The 21,368-nt window shown below is 33.1% G+C and overlaps 1 protein-coding gene across 1 annotated transcript in view; it reads left to right on the top strand.

Annotated features, from left to right (window-relative positions):
* Positions 1–21,368, top strand: part of Tll1 (tolloid like 1) — a 205,632-nt gene that overhangs the window by 94,253 nt on the left and 90,011 nt on the right. The window contains exons 3-7 of the mRNA XM_010629860.3: positions 849–929; positions 2,409–2,561; positions 3,071–3,188; positions 11,345–11,523; positions 15,712–15,817. Of these exons, the coding sequence (XP_010628162.1) occupies positions 849–929; positions 2,409–2,561; positions 3,071–3,188; positions 11,345–11,523; positions 15,712–15,817 (637 nt within the window). The remainder of the gene's footprint in view (positions 1–848; positions 930–2,408; positions 2,562–3,070; positions 3,189–11,344; positions 11,524–15,711; positions 15,818–21,368) is intronic.

Raw genomic sequence — 21,368 nt, 5'->3', positions numbered from 1 at the left:
TAGGATGGTAGGACAAATAGAAGACAAAATTGGGGACAGCATTTTGTGAAAATGGTGGAATGAGAATGAAGGATCTTGGATTTTTGCCAAGTGTTCTGCTTTTTGATTTATGCCAGGAACCCGCCTTTTCTAATCTTTATTGGTTAGATCAAGAAAAGACATATTTTCTCATCGCTCTCCTTTCCTCTTCTGTTTGCATTTTGTATTTCCTTTCCTTTCCTATTGTATGTTCCAATAAAATGCATTTTGCAGTTGAACAATCATTAGGTTCTTACCTTATGAATTTGTTTATATCATGTTATTAATTTTAGTAATTAGAGAGCTCTTTTTATAGAATTTGATGTGATTTTAAAATTCTTCAAAATTTATCAAAGCTTTGGAGCTCAACTTGTGCTATTCGCAGATCTACTTTTCTAATGTTTACATTTCCATTTGCTGATTTGGCTTCTGAAAATTTAGTTTTCATAGGGAAAATAGCGAGAATGCAATCAACAGGGCAAAATAACTTGCTGTAATTTTATATAACAATATGTGATGTCAAGGTCACAGTGAAGAAAAATGTTTCAAATTGTCAACAGTGACTCAACTGTCACGATGTCCAAATGAAGTCATTTGATTTGCTCCTTAAATAATACAGCTCCCCATAATTCAGCCTTATTTTTCCTTCCCCATGTTTGTTGCTGTAGAATTTTCACCCTCTAAAAAAGATTCATGGACATTCCTAATTCTATGACCACCTAAAAACGATGTCCAAAGAGAAATCACTGTAGCATATTACTATTGTTTATTTGCTAGAACTTTTAGGAACATTTGAGTTTAACTTACTTATTTTTTTCCTATTCTTCAAGGTGGACTTGGAGACCATGGTCTAGCAAAGAGACGAGGGGCCCTCTATCAACTTATAGACAGGATAAGAAGACTCGGCTCTGGTATATCAATGTTTAAAGTTGTAGCTGCTTGACTTGATGTACAGTAAATATTGTACTCATAGCAGTGTAGTGTTTTAAAAAATACATGTACCAGTATCATATGATGTAGAGGCTTTATGCTGAGAAAGACATTTACTCATTTTTATTTGATTAGCCTATATCTGATGTAAGATTTTTAGAACTTAATCTGGGACAATTTGAACTACTCCTTTAACTTATTTTAGTCTCCTCCTCCTTAAAAATGTATTATATATTTACTTCATTGTTGATACCCCTTTCCAGTTAAATGGATATCTCATGAAGTTATTTTTATAAAGCAATTTTAGTCATAACTATTTATCATAACTATTTCTTTTGAAATAATATAAGGTCCACTTATAGTAAATTGACAGACTGATTTTTTTAGATAAAAATAATCAATATTTTTACCATTAAAGCATTCAGAACACTGACTTTGGTTTTATAATTAGTTAATGTTCATAGTATTGAATTTATTAACCACCATGTGGATATTTAAATTTTTTTTAAAATCCTCTATCCATTGTTCATATCCTGATTCTTTAAATTTATGGATTATAATTAAATTCTTTAAAGTTCAGGCTTTTAAAGAATAGTTTACCTTAATAAAAAAAACTGCTCTAGGACATTGACAAGATAGACTTGTTGAGACACAGGCATAGAGCCTACACATTCAATAGTGGTTATGTTAAAGCATTTATTACCTAGAGAATGTTTGTAGCCACAGTGAAAGATGAATAAGAAGGAATAATCATGTAAATTCATGAAAAAGAAAACAATAGCAATAAATATGGAAGGTCGCAAAAAGTAGTAAAGGACTCTGGATTTGGAAGCCCCTCCAGGGCAGACTGAATTTTATGCTAATCTGTTCCTGTGGTGTGCGATCTCTGAGGAACCCCCTGAGAGGTATCCAGAGGAAACTTCAGGGGACCAGGTGGCTGAGATTACATCTGTCTTTGTGTTATTTTTAAACCTACCTATATATAATATGCTGTTCCTAATAGTAGGTTCTACTACAGTATATCAATCCTGACTTAAAGGGTTACGATTTAGCTGAAATAAGGAGAGTGTGGAATACTGTAGAACTTTATTAAACACTATTTTATGGTCTGTGGGTGAAGTGGTGGTGAGTTGGTAAAATAGAAAATACAGAACAATTTTTTTCTATGGCTTATACCCTGTCTGACTTCCATCTCCTATAGGTTGTTATATGAAAATTCATCAAAATTCATTTACAGATCATTCTGAAATAGTATTTTGACATGAAATACTTCAATATTTTAATGCTTTCCTCAAGTATATAATGTAACTGAAAGGTTTTTCTTTAGTGCATTTTTTCTTAACTTTGGGCATATTTACACAAATATGTAAATAAAACATTTCAACTTTTGTCCTTTAAGAGGTAAATGACTCCCTGACCAAAGACTTCTGTTTCACAGAATGTTTTAAATGTCACTACAGGCTTGCAGCAAAACAGCACAGTTAAGGGAAAAGTACCTCAAAAATTCTCAGGGCAAAATGAGAAAAATCGAGTTCCCAGAGCTGCTACATCAAGAACGGAAAGAATATGGCCTGGAGGTGTTATTCCTTATGTTATAGGAGGCAATTTTACTGGTAAGATATTCCCAGAGTGTGTTTTCATAATGAAATGAAAGCTATCATACAGAAGAAGTTTGTATTTGTATAGAATATTAACAGAAAACATAATATTCAATCAAACTTCATAAAAATACTTCATAAACATAGGTTACTAGTTTAGAATTTCTTTGAGCTTGAGAAAATATTTTTAGTCTTGTGCTCTAAGAGTCTAAAGTACTCTTATGGTTTTTCAACTGACTTTCAAATGTGGCCATTAAATCTGGAAGCTCATTTCTTTCATATAACAGGAAGAATGTATACACCCTTTATGGAGCCTTGTACATACATATTTGGAGAGAGAGTGAGCTTTAACCTTCTGATTATAAAGTGAGCGTCACTTCTTAACAATGACTCATTGGTGGTGCTATAAACTCGTCTTGTTTGGCTGATGATGGCTGTGGCATTCTGACCTGTCCTGCCAGGCTCGGGTGGAGGAGCCAGCACTGTCCTGTTGAGCACTCATTAAAGTCATGTAATTTTTCCAGGCAGCCAGCGAGCCATGTTCAAGCAGGCCATGAGACACTGGGAAAAGCACACATGCGTGACCTTCATTGAAAGAAGTGATGAAGAGAGTTACATTGTGTTCACCTATAGACCTTGTGGGTGAGTAGAACCAGGGGATGTTTTCAGAAAGTTTACAAGGAAAAAACTCAAGAGCAGTAGGTAGGATTCATTTCTTAATATTTGCATAACACTTGAGTGATAAGAAAGTGTTACTTTTGTATAGGAAAATGGTATGTATTAGACACATCTGTCCCATGATCACAGAAATTGCAACTCTATCACAGATGTGCTCCTCCACTACCAAAGCTACTTTCTCTTGCAACAGTGATTGCTTACATCTCTCTCTGTTGAGTTAGAACGTCAGTATTTATACCTAGTGATTCTGTTTGGCTCGCTATAAAATCTACACAGTAAATTTCTGGTACTGGTATTCACTAGGTCGTTTTGTTTCCACCCCCATCCCACATCGGTGGTCTGATCCGCTCATGTCTTTAGCATCTCACAACTGAGCTATTCCATCCACCTGCACCCCTTGCCTCACTCATCAAGGTGCTGCCACTACAATTCTAAACATGCTCCTTACATCCACATCCCACACTTTCCGAGACTCTTCGGTGTTCTCCCCTGCAGTGGTGTTTTCCAAATTTCCATCTTATAGGATAACAGACATTTTCTGAAAAATTAAAAAAGGTTCGGAAAATTGTGAAAATGCTGTGCTATGTTTGAATAGGTATTTCTGTAGCAGTGTTCCAGTGACCATTATTAATATTCAGTTTAGTTGAATATGTTTCTTAATTACCTAACAAGGAAGGACACTCATCCCATCCTTTTAAAAGTGAGGAGGGTATATCAATATCCCAGGCCTATTTGGGAAAGTCAGGACTGGGAATTAAATCCAAGTTCTTTGGTGTGACATTTAAGGAATGCAATGAACTTACTGCAACATCCATTTCCAGCTGCTTTTGCTCCATATATCTCTCTGTAAATCCCATAATCCAACCATGATACAGTAATAACAGCTCTCCAAGCAATGTCGCATACTTGAAAAGACTTTTCATGATTGAAGTTATCCAACTCCTCTCCCTTGAATTTCCAATTAATTGGAATTTATAAATAAAGCTTTGATTAAATCTAGCTTTTTTTCCTTAAGAATATTTGACAGGCTTCCTACTGTGCTGTCTACTTTATAGGGCTTCACATAAGGAGGCGGGACCTGTCACTTTATGTGTATTAGCAGTGGACCACTGGATACAAGTGGTGGCAGTCATGTCCCTTTATTGTAAATATTGTCATCTTTACAAAATGGTCATTTTTTCTAGTGCTTTCTTTTTAAAAATAATTTATATTTATTAGCTGAAATTCTTCCAGAGTGATGAATTTTCTGCAATGTGTTATTGCTATTGGATACCTTATACTGCATGTAGAAAAGTCAAAATAAAAGTTTAATTTTTGGGAGAACAGTTCTTGCTCTAATGATATGTACTTATTCAGGAAACATAACATTTCACTAGTCCTAGAGTGAGGTCTATGTCATCATTTTTTTAGTACATTTTCCTAGAAGATAATTAAACCGAAAAAGTAAGGCATTTCAATGTTGGCTGTACCTGAGTGACATTCCAAAAGGTTATATATCAATGTCTTTCTAGATATTTTTGGATAATGCCATAAATTATTATTAAGCAATCTTTAATAATTAAGCAGTGTTTTCTTCTAAATTACTCTAATTTTGGCTGGATAAGTTTTGGTTACATTTGAAGTGTCTCCTGCTTCTTTGTATCTGTTTAATATTTAAAAGGTTCAAGTTTTGACTGTCCTTCCTTCTTTCTGATTCTCTAAATGGAATAGATATAGCTTAATTTAAATATTTCTAAATACATAATATATTTAGATCAATGCCTTTTCTTTCCCATTCTTATATTTTGTAAAGCAAATACATCTAAAACACTTATTCTTTATTATTCTGTATTCTCTTAACAGTTATATTACCTCAGCTTGTTCAAATGCCTTTCTTCGTTAATGATTAGGGCAGGAAAATACCTCCATATCCTTCATGATACTTACATGCTGCTCTACTTCATGTGATCATGAAAGAATAGTTTAAACATTATCTAAGTATATTCTGTATAATCCTCACAAACACCAAGAGAATGTAAGAATTTGTCTTTAATATTTAAATTATTTAATAATTTGAAGAAGTCTTTTAGAACAAATAGTTCAATAATTTAGCAATGTGAAGAATGAAAATACTGCTGGACCAAAATATGCTTTAATCTGTAGCTGCACTTCTGAAATCAAAATTCTGAGAATTAATACGGACATATTTTTGTGACTTTTAGAGTACCAACATTGAACTTTGGTGATTTGTCTTAGGAACTCTTTTCACAGCTTGAAATTTGTCCTGAACTTTTTTTTTTTCAGAAATAGGATATTTCTTTGTATGGAAATTGATCATTGGCCTACTATTCATTCCAATTATTTTGTAAATTCTAAATTTCACTTGGAAGTATCAATACTGGCCACAATTTATGAAACAATTTTTTTTATCACTTTGTTATAAAAATGATTCCGTTAAACTACTAAAAATTCAAGTATTAAAGGGTTTAGAAGTTGATGTTGCACAAAATACTTGGTTTCAACTAAAATCATGCAAGGTGTGATCAAAATATACAGTGGATAATTAATTTTTAAAAGTTATTACAATCACAGATTCATTGCCATTAATCATCCTCAAAATACTTCACCTTGCTTCAAACACAGTCCATCATTCTGGCCCCTTTCTGACCTTCTAGAAATCCTTTCCATGAATATCTTTAGTTACTCTGTTGTAGCTGCTTAAATGCCTAGAATCCTTTCAAAATATCCATCTTCTATGGCCATTTTCACTTCAGGAAAGAGTCACAAGTTCCATTGTAACATATCTGGTGAATGAATGTGGATAAGGTTTTCATTTGAAAACAATTTCCGTAAGTATGTTTGAATCAATTCAGTAAATCAAAGCTGCCATAAATTCCCTGAAAAGGACTTTCAAAACTGCTGCAGGAAGTGTCCACATAATGGGATAAGCATATTTCAAGCGAAGTATTTTGAGTGGAATTAATGGCAGTGTGTCTTTTTGCAGCAGTGTATTTTTTAATTGAAACGTTTGCTGTATTTTGTGATTATGCCTTATAGGTATTATGATAAGTGGTATTTACTTATTACAAAAGTTAATTGGTGTCAGCAAAATGTGAGATCTTTTTTATAACAGAGGTTATAATATTCTTTCTATGTGAGAGATTTATGTAACTGAATTCATTATCTTAGTCTGTCACATAAACTTATATTTAATATTCCGCATTTTCACTACCTGTCTTCATTCTCTTAGTTTCTTAAACAATAACTTTTCTTTGTGTCTACTAACCTTTAATGGCTATGAAAAACAAACTAACAAAACAGATTGTGCAAACCATTTAAGTGTTTTCTAGATTTTGTGATACTAATGGAATTTAACTTTGGTCTATTTGGTTATTCTGATTAAGATAACAGTCTTTATTTTATATTTGTTGAATTTCTGTTTTGTGTCACTTATGTTGTAAGTTTTGGGAATATCATCTTGTACAGAAGGAGGTTGTTGTTAGACAGAGGAGGCTTGCTAGCCCAGATTCTTATTTACTCACAACAAAGATGAACTAATTGAAGCAAGAATAATAATTAATTGAGAGATTATTAGATAATTTCTGCAGTGGTACCAGTGGAAAAACTGGAGAGCCAGGCTGAGGGATCATTCTCTGGAAGAGAATGTTTGCCCCTCACTGTGTACCCCACAGCCAGTAACTTAGAAGCTTTGCCTCCTACTGGCATCTGTGTCCATCTGCCCTCTGAGATCTGCTCTTCAAAGAAACATCTGTTGAGCTCTAGAGTCTGACAGGCCAGACTGAGTTCTAGGGACTGGAGATAGGGCAGTGATCAGAAAAGGTAAGTCCTGTACACACAAAAAGCTTCTGTTCTAGGATAAAAAGGTAGGAAAGAAAAACATAGTGGAGATACAAAATTTACTGTACACTCCTCAGGGAGAAATAAAGCAAAATTGGGGCGGGGTGTGCAGGTGGCATTTATGCAAAGACTAGAAAAAGATAGGAGGGAGAGCCATTAGAATGTCTGGGGTAACAGAGTTCCCCACAGAGGGGAAAGACAGGAAATAGATTCTGAGGTAAGAGCTCGTCCCCATGCTCAAGGCAGAATGGAGAGGAAAATATTGTTGAGCTCGGATGAGTCTCAGGGATCATTGTAAGATATGAGTTCTGTATGCTAAGACATTTGCGTGTGCCTGTTCTTATTTTTCATGAAGACTTTAAAGAGCCTGTTTCAGTCATCTTAGCAAATTCATGCTATGATAACTGTGGCCCCTCCGTCTCAGCAGCATAAAGCAGCAAACATTTATTCTTTACTACACTACAGGCGCAGCATTGCTTTGCTGTATCTCAGGGCTGCTACCCTCACCCTCACAGCCGGGCTAACTGAGAAGCCTCTCTTTGAATGTAGCTCTTCTTGTGGCAGATGGGATGAAGACAGTATGGCCACCATGTGCTGGCTCTTAAAAGATTCTCTCCAGAAATGATACAAGCAGTTTTGGCTTTTGTAACACTGTCCAGAGCAAGCCATATGTCAAAACACAGCATTAGTCAGGTAGGAAAGTATAATCATCTGCTAGAGAAGGGTAACGGATATTTTTGAGCATTGACACAATGAGCTACGGAGCCACTTGAGAACATCAGAATGTGACTTGACATTTTGTAAATATCATGGTGCTGTGGAAACCATGCTTTAGGAAGGCAAGAAGAGAAAAAAGACCAGTTAGGAGACATGGCTTAGACAAGATTGTCAACAACAGAGACCACAAAAAGTACATGGGTTCTGGGTATTGATTGGAGGCAGAGCCAACACTATTGATTGTTGTGGGAGAAAATAATGTAAAAATACCGGCATCACTCTGAACTGAAACCAGGAGGCTAAGTTTAACTGGAGGAAACTGGAGTTAACTTGGATAGGGAGGTCAGAAGGTGGAACAGGTTTTTTGTTGTTTGTTTGTTTGTTGAATATTGCATTAGAGTCATATTAAATTGTGATATTTATTTCTCTTCCAAGTGGAGAAGTTGTAAAAGATGAATTTTCAAGCTGGCTATTTAATAAATATTTCATGATCTATGCGAGACACTGCTTTAGATACTTCTGATCAATCAGTGAACCAAAGAGATGAAGATCTCTGTTCTGATGCATCTTATATTTCAATGTTGACACGGTTTTGTTGGCCTGTTGTTATAGAAACTAATTAAATAAACAAACAATTTAGTCACTTTCTGAGAAAAGTGTAGAAGTAAGCTAGTTAATTGGGGGGATTTTAAATACAACTGATGAAAAACTAGAAACAGTTCTAATTTTATGAGTCTTCATGGATTAACTTCAAGGAAAGTTTCAAATGTGTTTTGGTCTAACAACTGAAAGCTGAAATAGAGAATATCAAATTTGGATTTGTTCTTTATGATTTAAGGAGGGGCAAGATTTTCCAATATTTGGTGAAAGTTTCTCTTGAAAGGGAAGATAGATCTCATAATGGCCAAACTGTACATTAGCACACAGATTAGAAACAAAAATTGAAAAGCTCTATGGAAAAAAATAGCATTAAACCTGGATTACAGTGGAAGTTAAGACAATGCTTGCATGCAATTAGATGTGCTTTTCCAAATTGCATGTTTCCCTGTCATTCCATACCTAATATTTTAGAAATAATCTGTTATTCAGTTAATCTGAATATCTAGCATTTTTCCCCCTGGTCAAGAATCAAAGTGCCACATTTTTTTTTCTTTCACATGACCATTGTAAAATAATACATTTATGTATAAGGCAGAGTAAAATTTATTTTCATTTTCTATTGTGAAGCCTCATCTTATTATAGGAAATTGCTATGGATTCAATTATTTTAACATGAGTGGTTTAGGTATTAAATACATTCACCAGTTGCTTTACTATCTCCCAGCATTTGTTTTGCAAAGTAGTCTTCTGTGATTGTAATCAGAAAGAAAGAAACACTGTGGGAAATTTATTTGGTATATAATTATCTGATTATTTCACTTTGTTAAATATTTGTTTAAGGTAGCAAAAGTTCAGTTTAAATCTCTCCAAAATTTTCAAAACACATATTTTTCTCTAATACTTAGAGGGTAGGTAATAAGTAAGAATTTGAATATCTAATGAGTACATAGGTATGAATTATAACTATTATTAAAAAACTGGGCTGAGGATTTAGCACAGTGGTTCCACCACCTGCCTTGCAAGCACAACGTCCTGAGTTTGATCCCTGGTATCAAAAAAAAAAGGTTAAAAATTAAAAAAAAAAATACCTGTGGGCAGAGGAAACCACTTACTGACTTTTGTCCTCCCATCAGTTAAATCAATTGTATGATCCATTTATTAAGCTTTAATCATTCTAATAAATAAACGTGAATTTACAAATATTATAAATAATGAATATTAATTATATTAATATGTACAAATAATGAATACAAATTATTTCATCTAGGTGGCATAACATAGGCTGAAATACATTAGCATTTAAAGCCTACAGAAAAAGCTTGGGAATGAGGTGGGAGGTGTACACAAGGATTTATATTTGTGTAAAATCAAAAGGACTGTCAAATCTACTGGGAAAATTTAAATAGTGAAATTCTTTTTAATCACTTGAACAATTCATTTTTGCCATTTTCCTTTTAATTTAATAAATCGGAAAAGTGTACATCTAGCTACTAGTGTAGCAATATTTAAAACAAATGGCTCAGTGACTTTGATTGCTGTCTAGGAGGGTAGTCCCATGGATAAGCTATGACGTTGTGAACCTTTTTTTTTTTTTTTGTACCCGGGATCAAACTCAGGATCTTGTGTTTGCAAGGCAGGCAGCAGAACCACTGAGCTAAATCCCTGGCTATGTGAACCTTAATTATTAGTCTTAGATACAACTTATTTGTATTTATAACTGTTGCTCCTATCACATCATAACATGTAAAATTTATATTAATGGGTGTCTTGTGTGTTCACCCTTGTATTTGTAAGAATTTTCTGGACTGTCACACACAAATGAGCATATATGCACACAACTATTTTGGGTAGAAAAGTATCATTTAACATGTATACATATCAATAAACTGATGAAATTTGTGGGAAAATATTCGTGGATATTTCATATTCTATTGTAAAAATGTGAAATAAGAAAAATAACACTCAGATATTAACCTGAACAATTGCTACAAGTCACAAAAATCCAATAATTGTCTGCACTATTACTAGCTGTCGGTTTTTCTTCATTATTTATCCTAGTCCATTCTGGATGTTGTAACACAGTACCACTGTACGAACAAGAGAAGTATAAATCTCACAGTTCTGGAGACTGGCTGTACAGATTCAGGGTGTGATGGGGCCCCATTTCCTTGTTCCCAGATGAACTTGCTCTTGTGATCTTCCATGGTGGAAGGGTTCAAGGGAACTCTCTCAGGTTTCTTTCATAAGGGCATTGATTCCATGCACAGGGCTCTGCCCTCATGACCTAGTGAACTGCCAATGCCTCACTTCCAATTACTATCACGTCACAGATTAACTTTTAACACATGAACTTGGGGGAGACATCAGTGGTCGGTCTCTAGCTCTGGTTAACTATTTGCCTTAGGTAATTCACCTTTAAGACTAGGGAATACTGAAAGGAAATTTTAAATCTCTTTCAAAAATTTTCTCCTGTTACAAATCCTTCAGGGGTAGAAAAATAAATTTTATTTTGATTAATAAAGATATTTCATAAATAAATTTAATTCTATTTTTGCTAAAAAGATGAAAACTAAACTTTGCTTTAAATATAAATTAATATTGGATGTTACCAGATAACCACACTGATAATATAAGTTACCATGGATACAAAGGGCCCACTGTAGAGCACATTAAAGACTATTATCATAATTATTTTTAATTTATTTTCTAAATATTTCTAAAATGATTTCAGGCCTCCTAATGTATGGATCAATTACATTAGCATTTCAGTTAATTCTTTAAAAACATTTATTATGTATAAACTCGAAGGATTGTAGAAAAAACCTATATTTACAAACAGAAGGCTGTTCTGCCTCTGACTATTAGACTATCCAGTTCCTCACCATTATTTACACAAATTATCACAGTATTATAAGTTATCCAGGGCACACTTTCCACCACCATCTCCACTTTCTACTTCATTACAGATGCTGCTCCTATGTAGGTCGGAGGGGAAATGGACCCCAGGCCATCTCTATTGGAAAGAACTGTGACAAGTTTGGAATTGTTGTTCATGAACTGGGCCATGTGATAGGCTTTTGGCACGAGCATACACGACCAGATCGTGACAACCATGTGACTATCATAAGGGAAAACATCCAGCCAGGTGAGAGGCCTCTCCATGTGTTGAGTTTAAGGCAGACTAAATGTCTTTGAATTGTATATGTGCAAACTACCATTATTGCCTCAAAAATGTAAACTTACTTTGATTTGGCAGAATCAACATGTGTTTGACTAAAACTTGTCCTTGCTGGTTTTATACTTTAAATTGTTTCCTAGACGCTGAGTGATACCATGTAAAGTCTAGGCTTTCCTCTCTTGTTAAGATTTGCTTTATTTCTAAACTTGTACTTTCCAAGAATGGATGTGATCTGCGGCATCATGAACTAATGTCATTAAGTCATTTTAAAAATTTAAGCATTTTTCATGCTTATTGTAGTTCTAGAACTTATAGGGATTTTTAAAAGTTCTCAGGACTTGTCATGTCATGCACTACAAACATAGCAATCTGTGTCTTATCAGGTACAGTTTCTGGTGAAAATTCCAGTAAAGTGAGTCATTTTCAGGATAGTCTAGTTTTCTTTTGAGATTTTCCTCCTAAACTTTATTGCCCTAAAATTGGATCATGTTTTCAGTAGCTGAAATATAATTCATAATTAAAATCTAATTTTCTCTGACAGCTTGATGGGTGATAATTGCTTCACTGCAAAATGTATTCATTTTCACATTGATAAACATCAGTACATTTTAATTGCCAAAAAAAGGTTTGGAGTTTTCTTGTAAGGTAATATGAATTTAAGAATAAGGAAAGTACAAATGTATTCTTATTTTTTTTGAACTCTGCTAATTTTAAGTTCCAAATATTGAATTCTGTATAGCCACTAGTATTCACCTCATCATTATTCATAGATGAGGTATGAACAAATAGGATGGTAAATATAAATATTATTACAGTGGAAGACATACTGCTATTAATCCCCCTCTAAATACAATCCCTCACTTTAAACTCATTTATTCAATCATTCTTGCCACTTTTCAAAGTGGTTCTGGAAGTCTTATGAAGTTTTATGAGTGTCTTTTCATGGTGAGGTCAATATTCGGAATCAATTTCCAATATGTATGACCATTTCTGTGAAATAAAAACATTATGGTGTGTACTTATCCGCTTTTTTAACCAAATCTGATAATATGAAACTTCTGGCTTTTTCTCAAAGTCAAAATGTCGATGAGAGGTAAACCTTTTTAATTCAATCAACATATTTCAGTAGCTAGGATAAGGCAGTTAAAGATACTGGCAGTTAAAGATAAAGGAGTATTTATGGTAATGTGCCATTTGATATAGCCATTTTTATTTTTAAATAAAATATTAAACAAAATATAAAAATATGTTTTGCTCACACCTCATACTTAGTACCAGTTCTTTACTGAAGGTTTTGGAGGGTTAGATTTTGGAGATACTGTCACAAAATTCATGACATGACTTGATAATATCCTGAAAAATGCAAAGCTTTGTGTAGCTGCACATTTACATAGAAATACAAAATTTGTATGTTGAGAATACTGCAGAGAACCAAGCAAAAGTATGCTAAATGTGAGTTGGCAAGTGAAGGGAGATGTCACAACAAACCAAATTTAGAGGTGAACTGGAGATTTCAGGATAGAAAGAAGAGTCGTAAAATTTCTAGGCTATAAAAGCCCCTCACCTCACTACAACAACTTGGTAAATTGTAAGTAGAATTGCAACTGGTAATTACCAAGACAGATTAGATTATAGAGAATCTGTACATGACTTACCCTGATTCAGAGATATAAGATCAGATGTTACATAAGAGCAATGTCTAGTAAACACAAGCTTTGGATTCAAATTTGTATACAAAATAGGTGAATTTGTTAAGAAATTGGCACGAAGATTGGATTACTTCAAGCTCTGTTAGAATACGCCTTCAACACAGAAGCTTGTTATTCTTAAAATTTTTATTGTGAAGCATGTTTCACCCTGGTTGTCTATATCTCTGTTTGTCTTCCCTTCTTCCTTGAAGCAAGTCTAGTTTTCTTTTCTTTCTTTCTTTTTTTTTTTTGGACTATGTGTGTTCGTGTTCATTTTACCTAGTGTAAAGCTCTGTGTCATATGTGTAAATGATAGTTATAGGGCCTAAAATGCATTACTGCCTTTGCAGAAAGTGTGTTACTTTCAGAAAATTTTATGAAACAAATTTTTAAATTAGAGAGTGCTTTAATTAGAGAATTTGTTCACATAGTGTGCTTTATATTGAAGTCTTTTTTTTTCCCCTCATTGAGTTTATTGGTACTTTTTAGGTATACAGTACAGTTACATTCAACATTGGGATCTTATACCTTTACCTGACAGGTCTTGGTTCTCATTTTTTCCCCATAACCCTCCTTTTATTTCCATTTTTTCATTTTCTCATATTTTTTTTCTTTTCCCTTATTACCTTTCCCCTATCCTTCCCACTTTCCATACACCTTTAGCCCTTTTTTCCTATTTCACATTGAAGTCTTATCGGTCAGTAGCTGAAAATTTGGTCATAGCTTTTTTAAAAAAAATCTCCACTTAGAATGAGATGTGTGATTATATGCTGAAAATTCGTTATGAAGACAAGTTTTTTTTTCTCTTTACGTTTATTCCTTTCAGGTATGTAGTACAGTTACATTCATCATTGGCATCTTGTACCTTTACATGACGTATATTGGTTCTTATTTTTTCCCCATTCCCCTGCCTTCCCTCCCTTCACCCCCTCCACCTTTCCCTATTTACAAAGACTTTGTTTCCATTTTTTTTCTTTTCTCATATTTTTTCTTTTCTCTTCTTTCCTTTCCCCTACTCTTCACCCCACTTTCCCTACTCCTTTAGGCCTTTTCTTCCTATATCACATTATCAATTATCCAATTTGAATCTTATTTGCACTTTTAGCTTTTCACACTAAACTATTCAGTATTTACACATGTATGTTCTTACATTTTAATAATTGCTTCTATTAAAGAGAAATCACCATGCTTCTTGAGAATATTTGTGTTTCAGATATATTAGAGATTCATGGGACACATATTTCACTATACTGGCTGATGAATAAATTTAAAAGTATTTATTATGTGAATTTTTGTCTTGGTCTTGAGCTCTGTAACTCTGAGTTGATTTTTACATCCTTAATGTTCAAATGAGTATTTACTATGTTTCATTGTCACATGTAGAGAAGATATACTTTATGGCATTACTCAATGGCTTGGTAGCTTTTGGAAACTTTTTATTGATGTAATATTTTTATATTTAGTAGAAAAATGGAAGTTAGCATAAAAACCTAGTCATACGAACCATATGATTTGTATGTTTTGGTTGGAGCTCCAGATATGAATCTCATTAGCTTTCTCTTATATTCTGATATTTCAAAGCTTTTTAAATCACATCTATGATATAATGTGCACATCTTTGGTGGCTTAAATTATGAAAATGGCTCAATGAGACCTAACCTTTTATTAGGAGAAATTCTTTGGTTTTGGAGCAACAGAAGTAAACCTGTATATTTGTCTCAAATTTTTTTTATTTCAAGAAATAATGTTGCTATATGGTATAAACAGCAGTAGAGAAATCTTTTAAAAGTAAAGATTTTAAGAAATTAAAATAACAGATGTAAAAGAAATAAAATTAAGTACTAAAACATTTTTTTAATTTAAAAAATCTCTCAAAGTAGAACCTCCTTTTCAAGGGGAACTTTTCTTTTTTGAAGATAGTATATTTGTTCCTGTTTTATCTTTAGTGATTTTTCTTTAGTGTTTTATCTTTAGTGCAGCTAAAAGATAAAAGATAAAATATTTTATCTTAATGTTTTATCTTTAGTTAAAGCCTGTAAAGTTGGGTTTACAGTAAAAATTGTTTTTATATCTTTCCATAGTGTTTCTTAGGAAGCATCTAAAGCAAATAGATAATTTTTCTGGATGTAAGCAAATATAGTCAAAAGAGAAAGGTTCAGAATTCATTAAATAAAGCATAACATTTTGTCCAGTCACTAAATAAGCAGTGCATTTTAAAGAAACAAATATTATGAAATGATGAAAGAGTATGCTTTTGCAGAAATTAACTTTGTTGTCAAATAACAATTAGCTTTGTTATCCAATCCAATATTGCTCTTTCTATACAATACTAGAGTGAAATCATGATCTTTGCATCTGATTTCACCCTGGAGTTGGTGTGGAAATACAACCACCAAGATCGGTTTTTGATGATTCTCTTTTATTTCAGTTAAAAGCCTTCTGCAATTTACTTATCCCTGATTCTTAGGTCAAGAGTACAATTTTCTGAAGATGGAGCCTGGAGAGGTGAACTCCCTTGGAGAAAGATATGACTTTGACAGCATCATGCATTATGCCAGGAACACGTTCTCAAGGTTGGAGTCTCAGGTTATACCTTTTGACTTTTAATTCCTTTTCTCCATCTGACTCCTCACAAAGCTGCGTTTGACATTAGAGTTAGATCCGCTTTCAAATATTTCTGCCTTGTCGGGAAAATAAGGTAGAAAAAGTAGAAAAGTAGCGATTCTCATTCCTAGTCAATAGGCATGAAGACATTTTAAGAAATATTTCTACATTTCCTGCCAAACATAACATTTAAAGCTATTCTTAAAATGGTATAAATTATTTAAAGATTTTTATCCTCTCAAATTATTAAAAAGCCTAAATAAAACAATTCCACATGAATTAGCTTATTAAACTGTCATAGTATCAAGTATTATTTAATGAACACCAGGCATTTGTAAGTCAAATAAATCACTTGATTGTTGAGTTGTAATGTCATAGCCTCTATGTAACTTGTATATTATACTGTGTATTTTTATTTTCTGTTACCACTTCTGCTCAAAAATTGATATTACTGGATAAATTCCCAAAGAACAGGTTAGGAAAATAATAGACCTCCATATCATTTTTAGAATCATTACTTGCCAATCATTAACCTTAAAATTATTCTTTAATAACCCATTAGATTTTTAAAGCTATAATAAATTTTGTTTTTGATCTACTTCATTCCAAAGATGAGGCCATTGAGCAAATATTTCCCAGGTGAGCAACTTGGAATCATTTAAGCACTGAACTCATCCATCCTATTTTTGCCACTGATGCACGTTTTTCATTCATAAGGCCAATATGATCATGCTTTTTGTCCTCTTGAACCCATTTTGCAGTCCATTAGCATTTTTAAAGGCAGGGGAGAAAACCATTCAAATTTATTTCCATTTTCAGAATTTTTTGATACAAAATAGAGAAGGATGTGTCAATGAGCCCTTAAATATGTGGACCCATTTTTAAGTTATTCTTTTTCAAAAGCCCAAATGTAAAAAATCTGAGTGTGGATTTTATTTTAAAAATTATTTTATATATAATTATATAGCAGAAGATAATAATTGTAAATTACTATAATTTTAGTTATTTTATATTTTTATAAAATAAATTTTACAGTACTATATATAATATTTGCATTATATATAATAAAATATTATTATTTTATTACACTATTATTCCTGGAATTGGAGATTAAGTTTTTGTGGGATGAAACCCTGAAATTTGACCTGAAATTAACCTTAATGAGGTTGTAAAATTTTATTTTTATGTCAGTGCTCAGAAATGAATTTTTCGTAGGAACCTGTAAGAAATGGATATTTGGAGCCCAGTTTAGCAAAGGCTGTTTTCTGTGCAACTGATCTAAATTATTTGAATTAATCTGATGGTTTATTCTTTAGAATAGAGGGAGCATATGACAATTGCAAAAAGTAATTTTTTTCTATCCTTAATACACAATAAAACTATACTGAAATTTGAAATATGTGCCCTTGGTCTGTCTACTCTTTCCCCATAAATACTCTGCTTTGAATACCTGTGGTCCATTTCCCTTACATCCACTTTTATGCCTTTTATACCTGTGTTCCAACCAGTCTTGACCTATTGTTCTACCTTATTGCTTCAAAATTTTCCTGTTCATTTTTCATAAACTTATATTCCCACATTGCAAGAGAGTAAACGTAATTACTTGTTAAAAAGGGAAGTTGTCCAAATAATCCAATTCACATTATTTTATTATTTTGAGACTTTAACGAGGGTGTTTATAAATATATTTAAATGTCCGATTTCAGTAAATATAAATTTTGGCACAATACTAAGCTTTTCCCTTCAAAGTATTTGAAGTTTCTTATTGTGGTTGTTGAAAAATCTGGTAAAATTTTACCATTTTAAGCATTTTAAGGGGTACAGATTAATAGTGCTGATGTACATTCACACTGTTGTAAAACAGATCTCCAGAACTTTTACATATTGCAAAACTGAAACTCTGTGTTCAGTAAACAATAACTTCCAAGTCTTCTCACTTCTCCACTCCTAATAAGTTTCAATCATTATTTTGTATTTTATGATTTGATTATTTTAGATGCTTCCTATAATTTGAAGCAATCAGTATTTTTCTTTTTTTGAGTAGCCTACATCACTGACCATTATTTTCTCAGGATTTAACCAGGTGTAACATGTAACATGCTTTTCCTCTATAATATTGATGCATGATATTCTATTATCTGTTATATATTTCATTTTGTTTATCCCTGCATTCACTAGTGGACATTTAGGTTGCTTTCACTTCTTCAAAATTGTGTAGAGTGCTACTGTAAATATCAGTTCTTTTTTATATCTACCCAGAAATGGGATTGTTGGATTATATGCTAAACCTACTTAAAGTTTTTGAACAACCTTGCTCTTTTCCATAGTGATTGGATCACTCTATACTCCCAGCAAAAGTGCACAAGTACCAATTCCTATTTATCCTTGCTAACACTTTTTATTTTCTATTGCTTCATTAGTAGGCATAAAGGCGTGAGGAAGTAATTCGTTGTGATTTTGATTTTTCAATTCTCTGATAAGTAGGGAGCTTTTAGTGATCATTTTAACATCATTTTATATGCCCGGTGACCATTTATCCATCATCTTTTGAGATGCTCATTTTTAAATCAGGTTGTTGATGTTTAGTTGTTGAGAGTAGGAGTTCTTTATAAATTCTGGATATTGGCCATTTATCAGATATATGATTTGCAATTATCTCTCATGCTATAGGTTGCCTTTTGATTTTGTTGATTGTGTTCTTTGATGCATAAAATGTTTTAAATTTTATGTAGCCCTATTAATGTATTTTAAATTTCATTGCTTATACTTTTGATGTTAAATAAAATAAATCAGTGCCATATCTGACATCATAAAGCTTTCCCTATTTTCTTTGTGAGTTTTGCATCTTATGTTTACATCTTTAATCCATTTTGTAATTGGCGTAAAATTAAGGCCTAACTTCATTCTTTTGCTTGTGGCACCAGAAAATGGTATCCAGTTTTACTGGCGCCATTTGATGAAAAAACTACTTTTCCAAATGAACAGTCTGACAGTTTTGTCAGAGATAATTTGATCAGGTATAAGAGGTTCATTTTTGAGCTTCTGTGTTCGTCTGTAGGTGTGTGTTTATTTCAGTGCTGCACTCTTGTGACTACTGTTCCTTTTGTAGAATATTCTGAAATCATTCAAATCTTCAACTGTGTTTTCTTTTCAAAATTATTCATTACATGGTATTCTTCAGTATTGTACTTGATTCTTGGGGTGATTATATTTTTAATTTCTGGGAAAATGTAATTGGCATTTGGATAGAGGTTTTATTAATCTGTAGGTTTCCTGAATAATATTGATATATTAAAAATGAAATTTTGATCATTAAGTACAGGGACTTTTCATTTATTTGTTTCTCATTTAATTATTTGGTTTTCCTGTTTGTTTATTTGAGACAAACTCTCCATAAATAGTTCAGAAAAGTCTAAAACTCTGAATCCCAGGCTGGCCACAAAGCCGTGATCCTCCTGCCTTAGCATCAACGTGCTAGGATTACAGTCACCATGCCTGGCTCATCTTTAATTTCTTTCAACAACCAGTTTTGTTTCATTGTTCAAGTCTTTCTCATTCTTTGTTAGATTTATTTCAAAGTCATTTTTATTTTTGATGCTTCTGATAATAGAATATTTTTCTTCATTTCATTTTGGTATTTTATTTGTTGGTGTACAGAAATGGAACTGATCTTGTATCCCACATTGCTGGATTTATTCATTAGTTCTAAGGGGGAGAAAGAGAGAGAGAGAGAGAGAGAGAGAGTGAGAGAGAGAGAGAGACGGATTTAATATTTCGACTTTTCTATGTATAGGATCATGGCATCAATAAATGGAGATAATAGACTCCTTTCCTTTCAGTTTGGATTCATGTTATTACTTTCTTCTCCTTCTATACCTCCCACCCTTCCTTTTCTTTCTTTTTCCTAATTGCACTGGCTGCTCAAGTACTCTGTTGAGTAGAAGTGCTGGTAATAGGTATTTTTACGTTGTTCATGATCTTAGAGGAAAAAAACCTTTGCTTTTTATCATTGAATGTGACATTAGTAGTGCGCTTTTTACATAAGGCCTCTGTTCTGTTGAGAAAATTTCTGTCTATTTCTAATTTGTTGGGAGTTTATCATGAAAGAATGTTGAACTTTTTTGTCAAGCAACGTTTTTTGCATCACTAGAGGTGATCATAAAATTTTTGTTCTTCATGCTGAAAATGTATTTTATGTTTTGTAGTTCTTTTTATTTGGAATCTTTTGTGGATTCCAAGTAGGCTATAGAGGTTCCAGTTGTTTTCATGAATGTTGCCCATAGTAGCTTTACCAACTCACTTGTGGGAAGAATAAGCCTGAATCTGTGAACCTTTAATGTCCACAGGTGCTTGGAAAATGGAGCTTGCCCATTTTTTTTTTTTTTTTAATGCCAGGGATTGAATTTGGGACCTTGAGCTTGTGAGGCAGGTGGCAGCACCACTGGGCTAAAGCCCTGGCCCTAAGCTTGCCCAGGTTTAATTAAGAAAAGAGTTGTAAATTTTACAATGTTCCTTGGGCTAAATTGCCCTTTTATTGTAACTGAAGCAAATGAAGAGTGGGGATTAGTTCACTATGCCTCAGGCCCATTGATAGCACCTCGGAAAGGATATTTTGGAGCGGCTTACTTTACTTAACGGCCTGGACATGGAGAAAGAGGATCACTAACTTCTGATAAGAAAGAACAAAGGAATAAGTAATGGATCCTCTTTGAAATGGAGTGGTTACCTCAGTAGATAGGATGAGCCTAATTCAATCATTCTGCTCTCTGAAAATAAGTATATGCAGTCCAAAATGTCATGGGGCTATTTATTTACAATTATTTCATTAAAATTTAGCATTTAATTCCAGAAATGCATTGATTGTTTAAAAATTTTTATTAGTACATGTTTATAGTGCATCGTGATTATATTTATTGTGGGGCCTTGGTACACTGCATAACATACCTTAATTCTGTTTATTTCACCTTCTCCTCCCCTGTTGACCTTCTCCCTTCATCTCTCGATCTGCAGCCCTTTTGAAAAGGATCAATCTAGCTACTTCCTCTTATCTATCTTTTGTTTTGTTCTCTAATTTATGTATACTTTGAGCTTCTCATATAAGAGAAACCATATACGTAACCATCTACATCTTATTTATTCTAATTAACATTATTGTCCCAACATGCATCCATTTTCCTATAAATGACTCAAATTAATCCTTCTTTATGCCAGAATAGTGTACCACTGTGTATAAATACCACATTTTCTTTATCTGTTTATCTGTTGATGGACATATGGGGTGATGGAAAGATTTAGCTATTATGAATTGTACGGCCATAAATGTCGGAATGCACGAATCACTACAACATTATGTCTTTAACTCTTTTGGGAACATATGTAGTAGTGGAATAGCTGAGATAAGTGAAATTTCTATTTTCAGTTTTTGAAGGAAGCACCATATTAATTTTCTTAGTGGTTATACTAGTTTATATTTCTACCAACTATGTAGAAGGGTTCTATTTTCCTCCATGGCTTTGCTAG

The sequence above is a fragment of the Fukomys damarensis genome, unplaced genomic scaffold, assembly GCF_012274545.1.
Source record: "Fukomys damarensis isolate Sample0158 unplaced genomic scaffold, DMR_v1.0_HiC HiC_scaffold_18, whole genome shotgun sequence".
NCBI lineage: Eukaryota > Metazoa > Chordata > Mammalia > Rodentia > Bathyergidae > Fukomys > Fukomys damarensis.
Note: the sequence above shows the minus strand (reverse complement) of the source record. Positions and strands in the feature narration are given on the sequence as shown.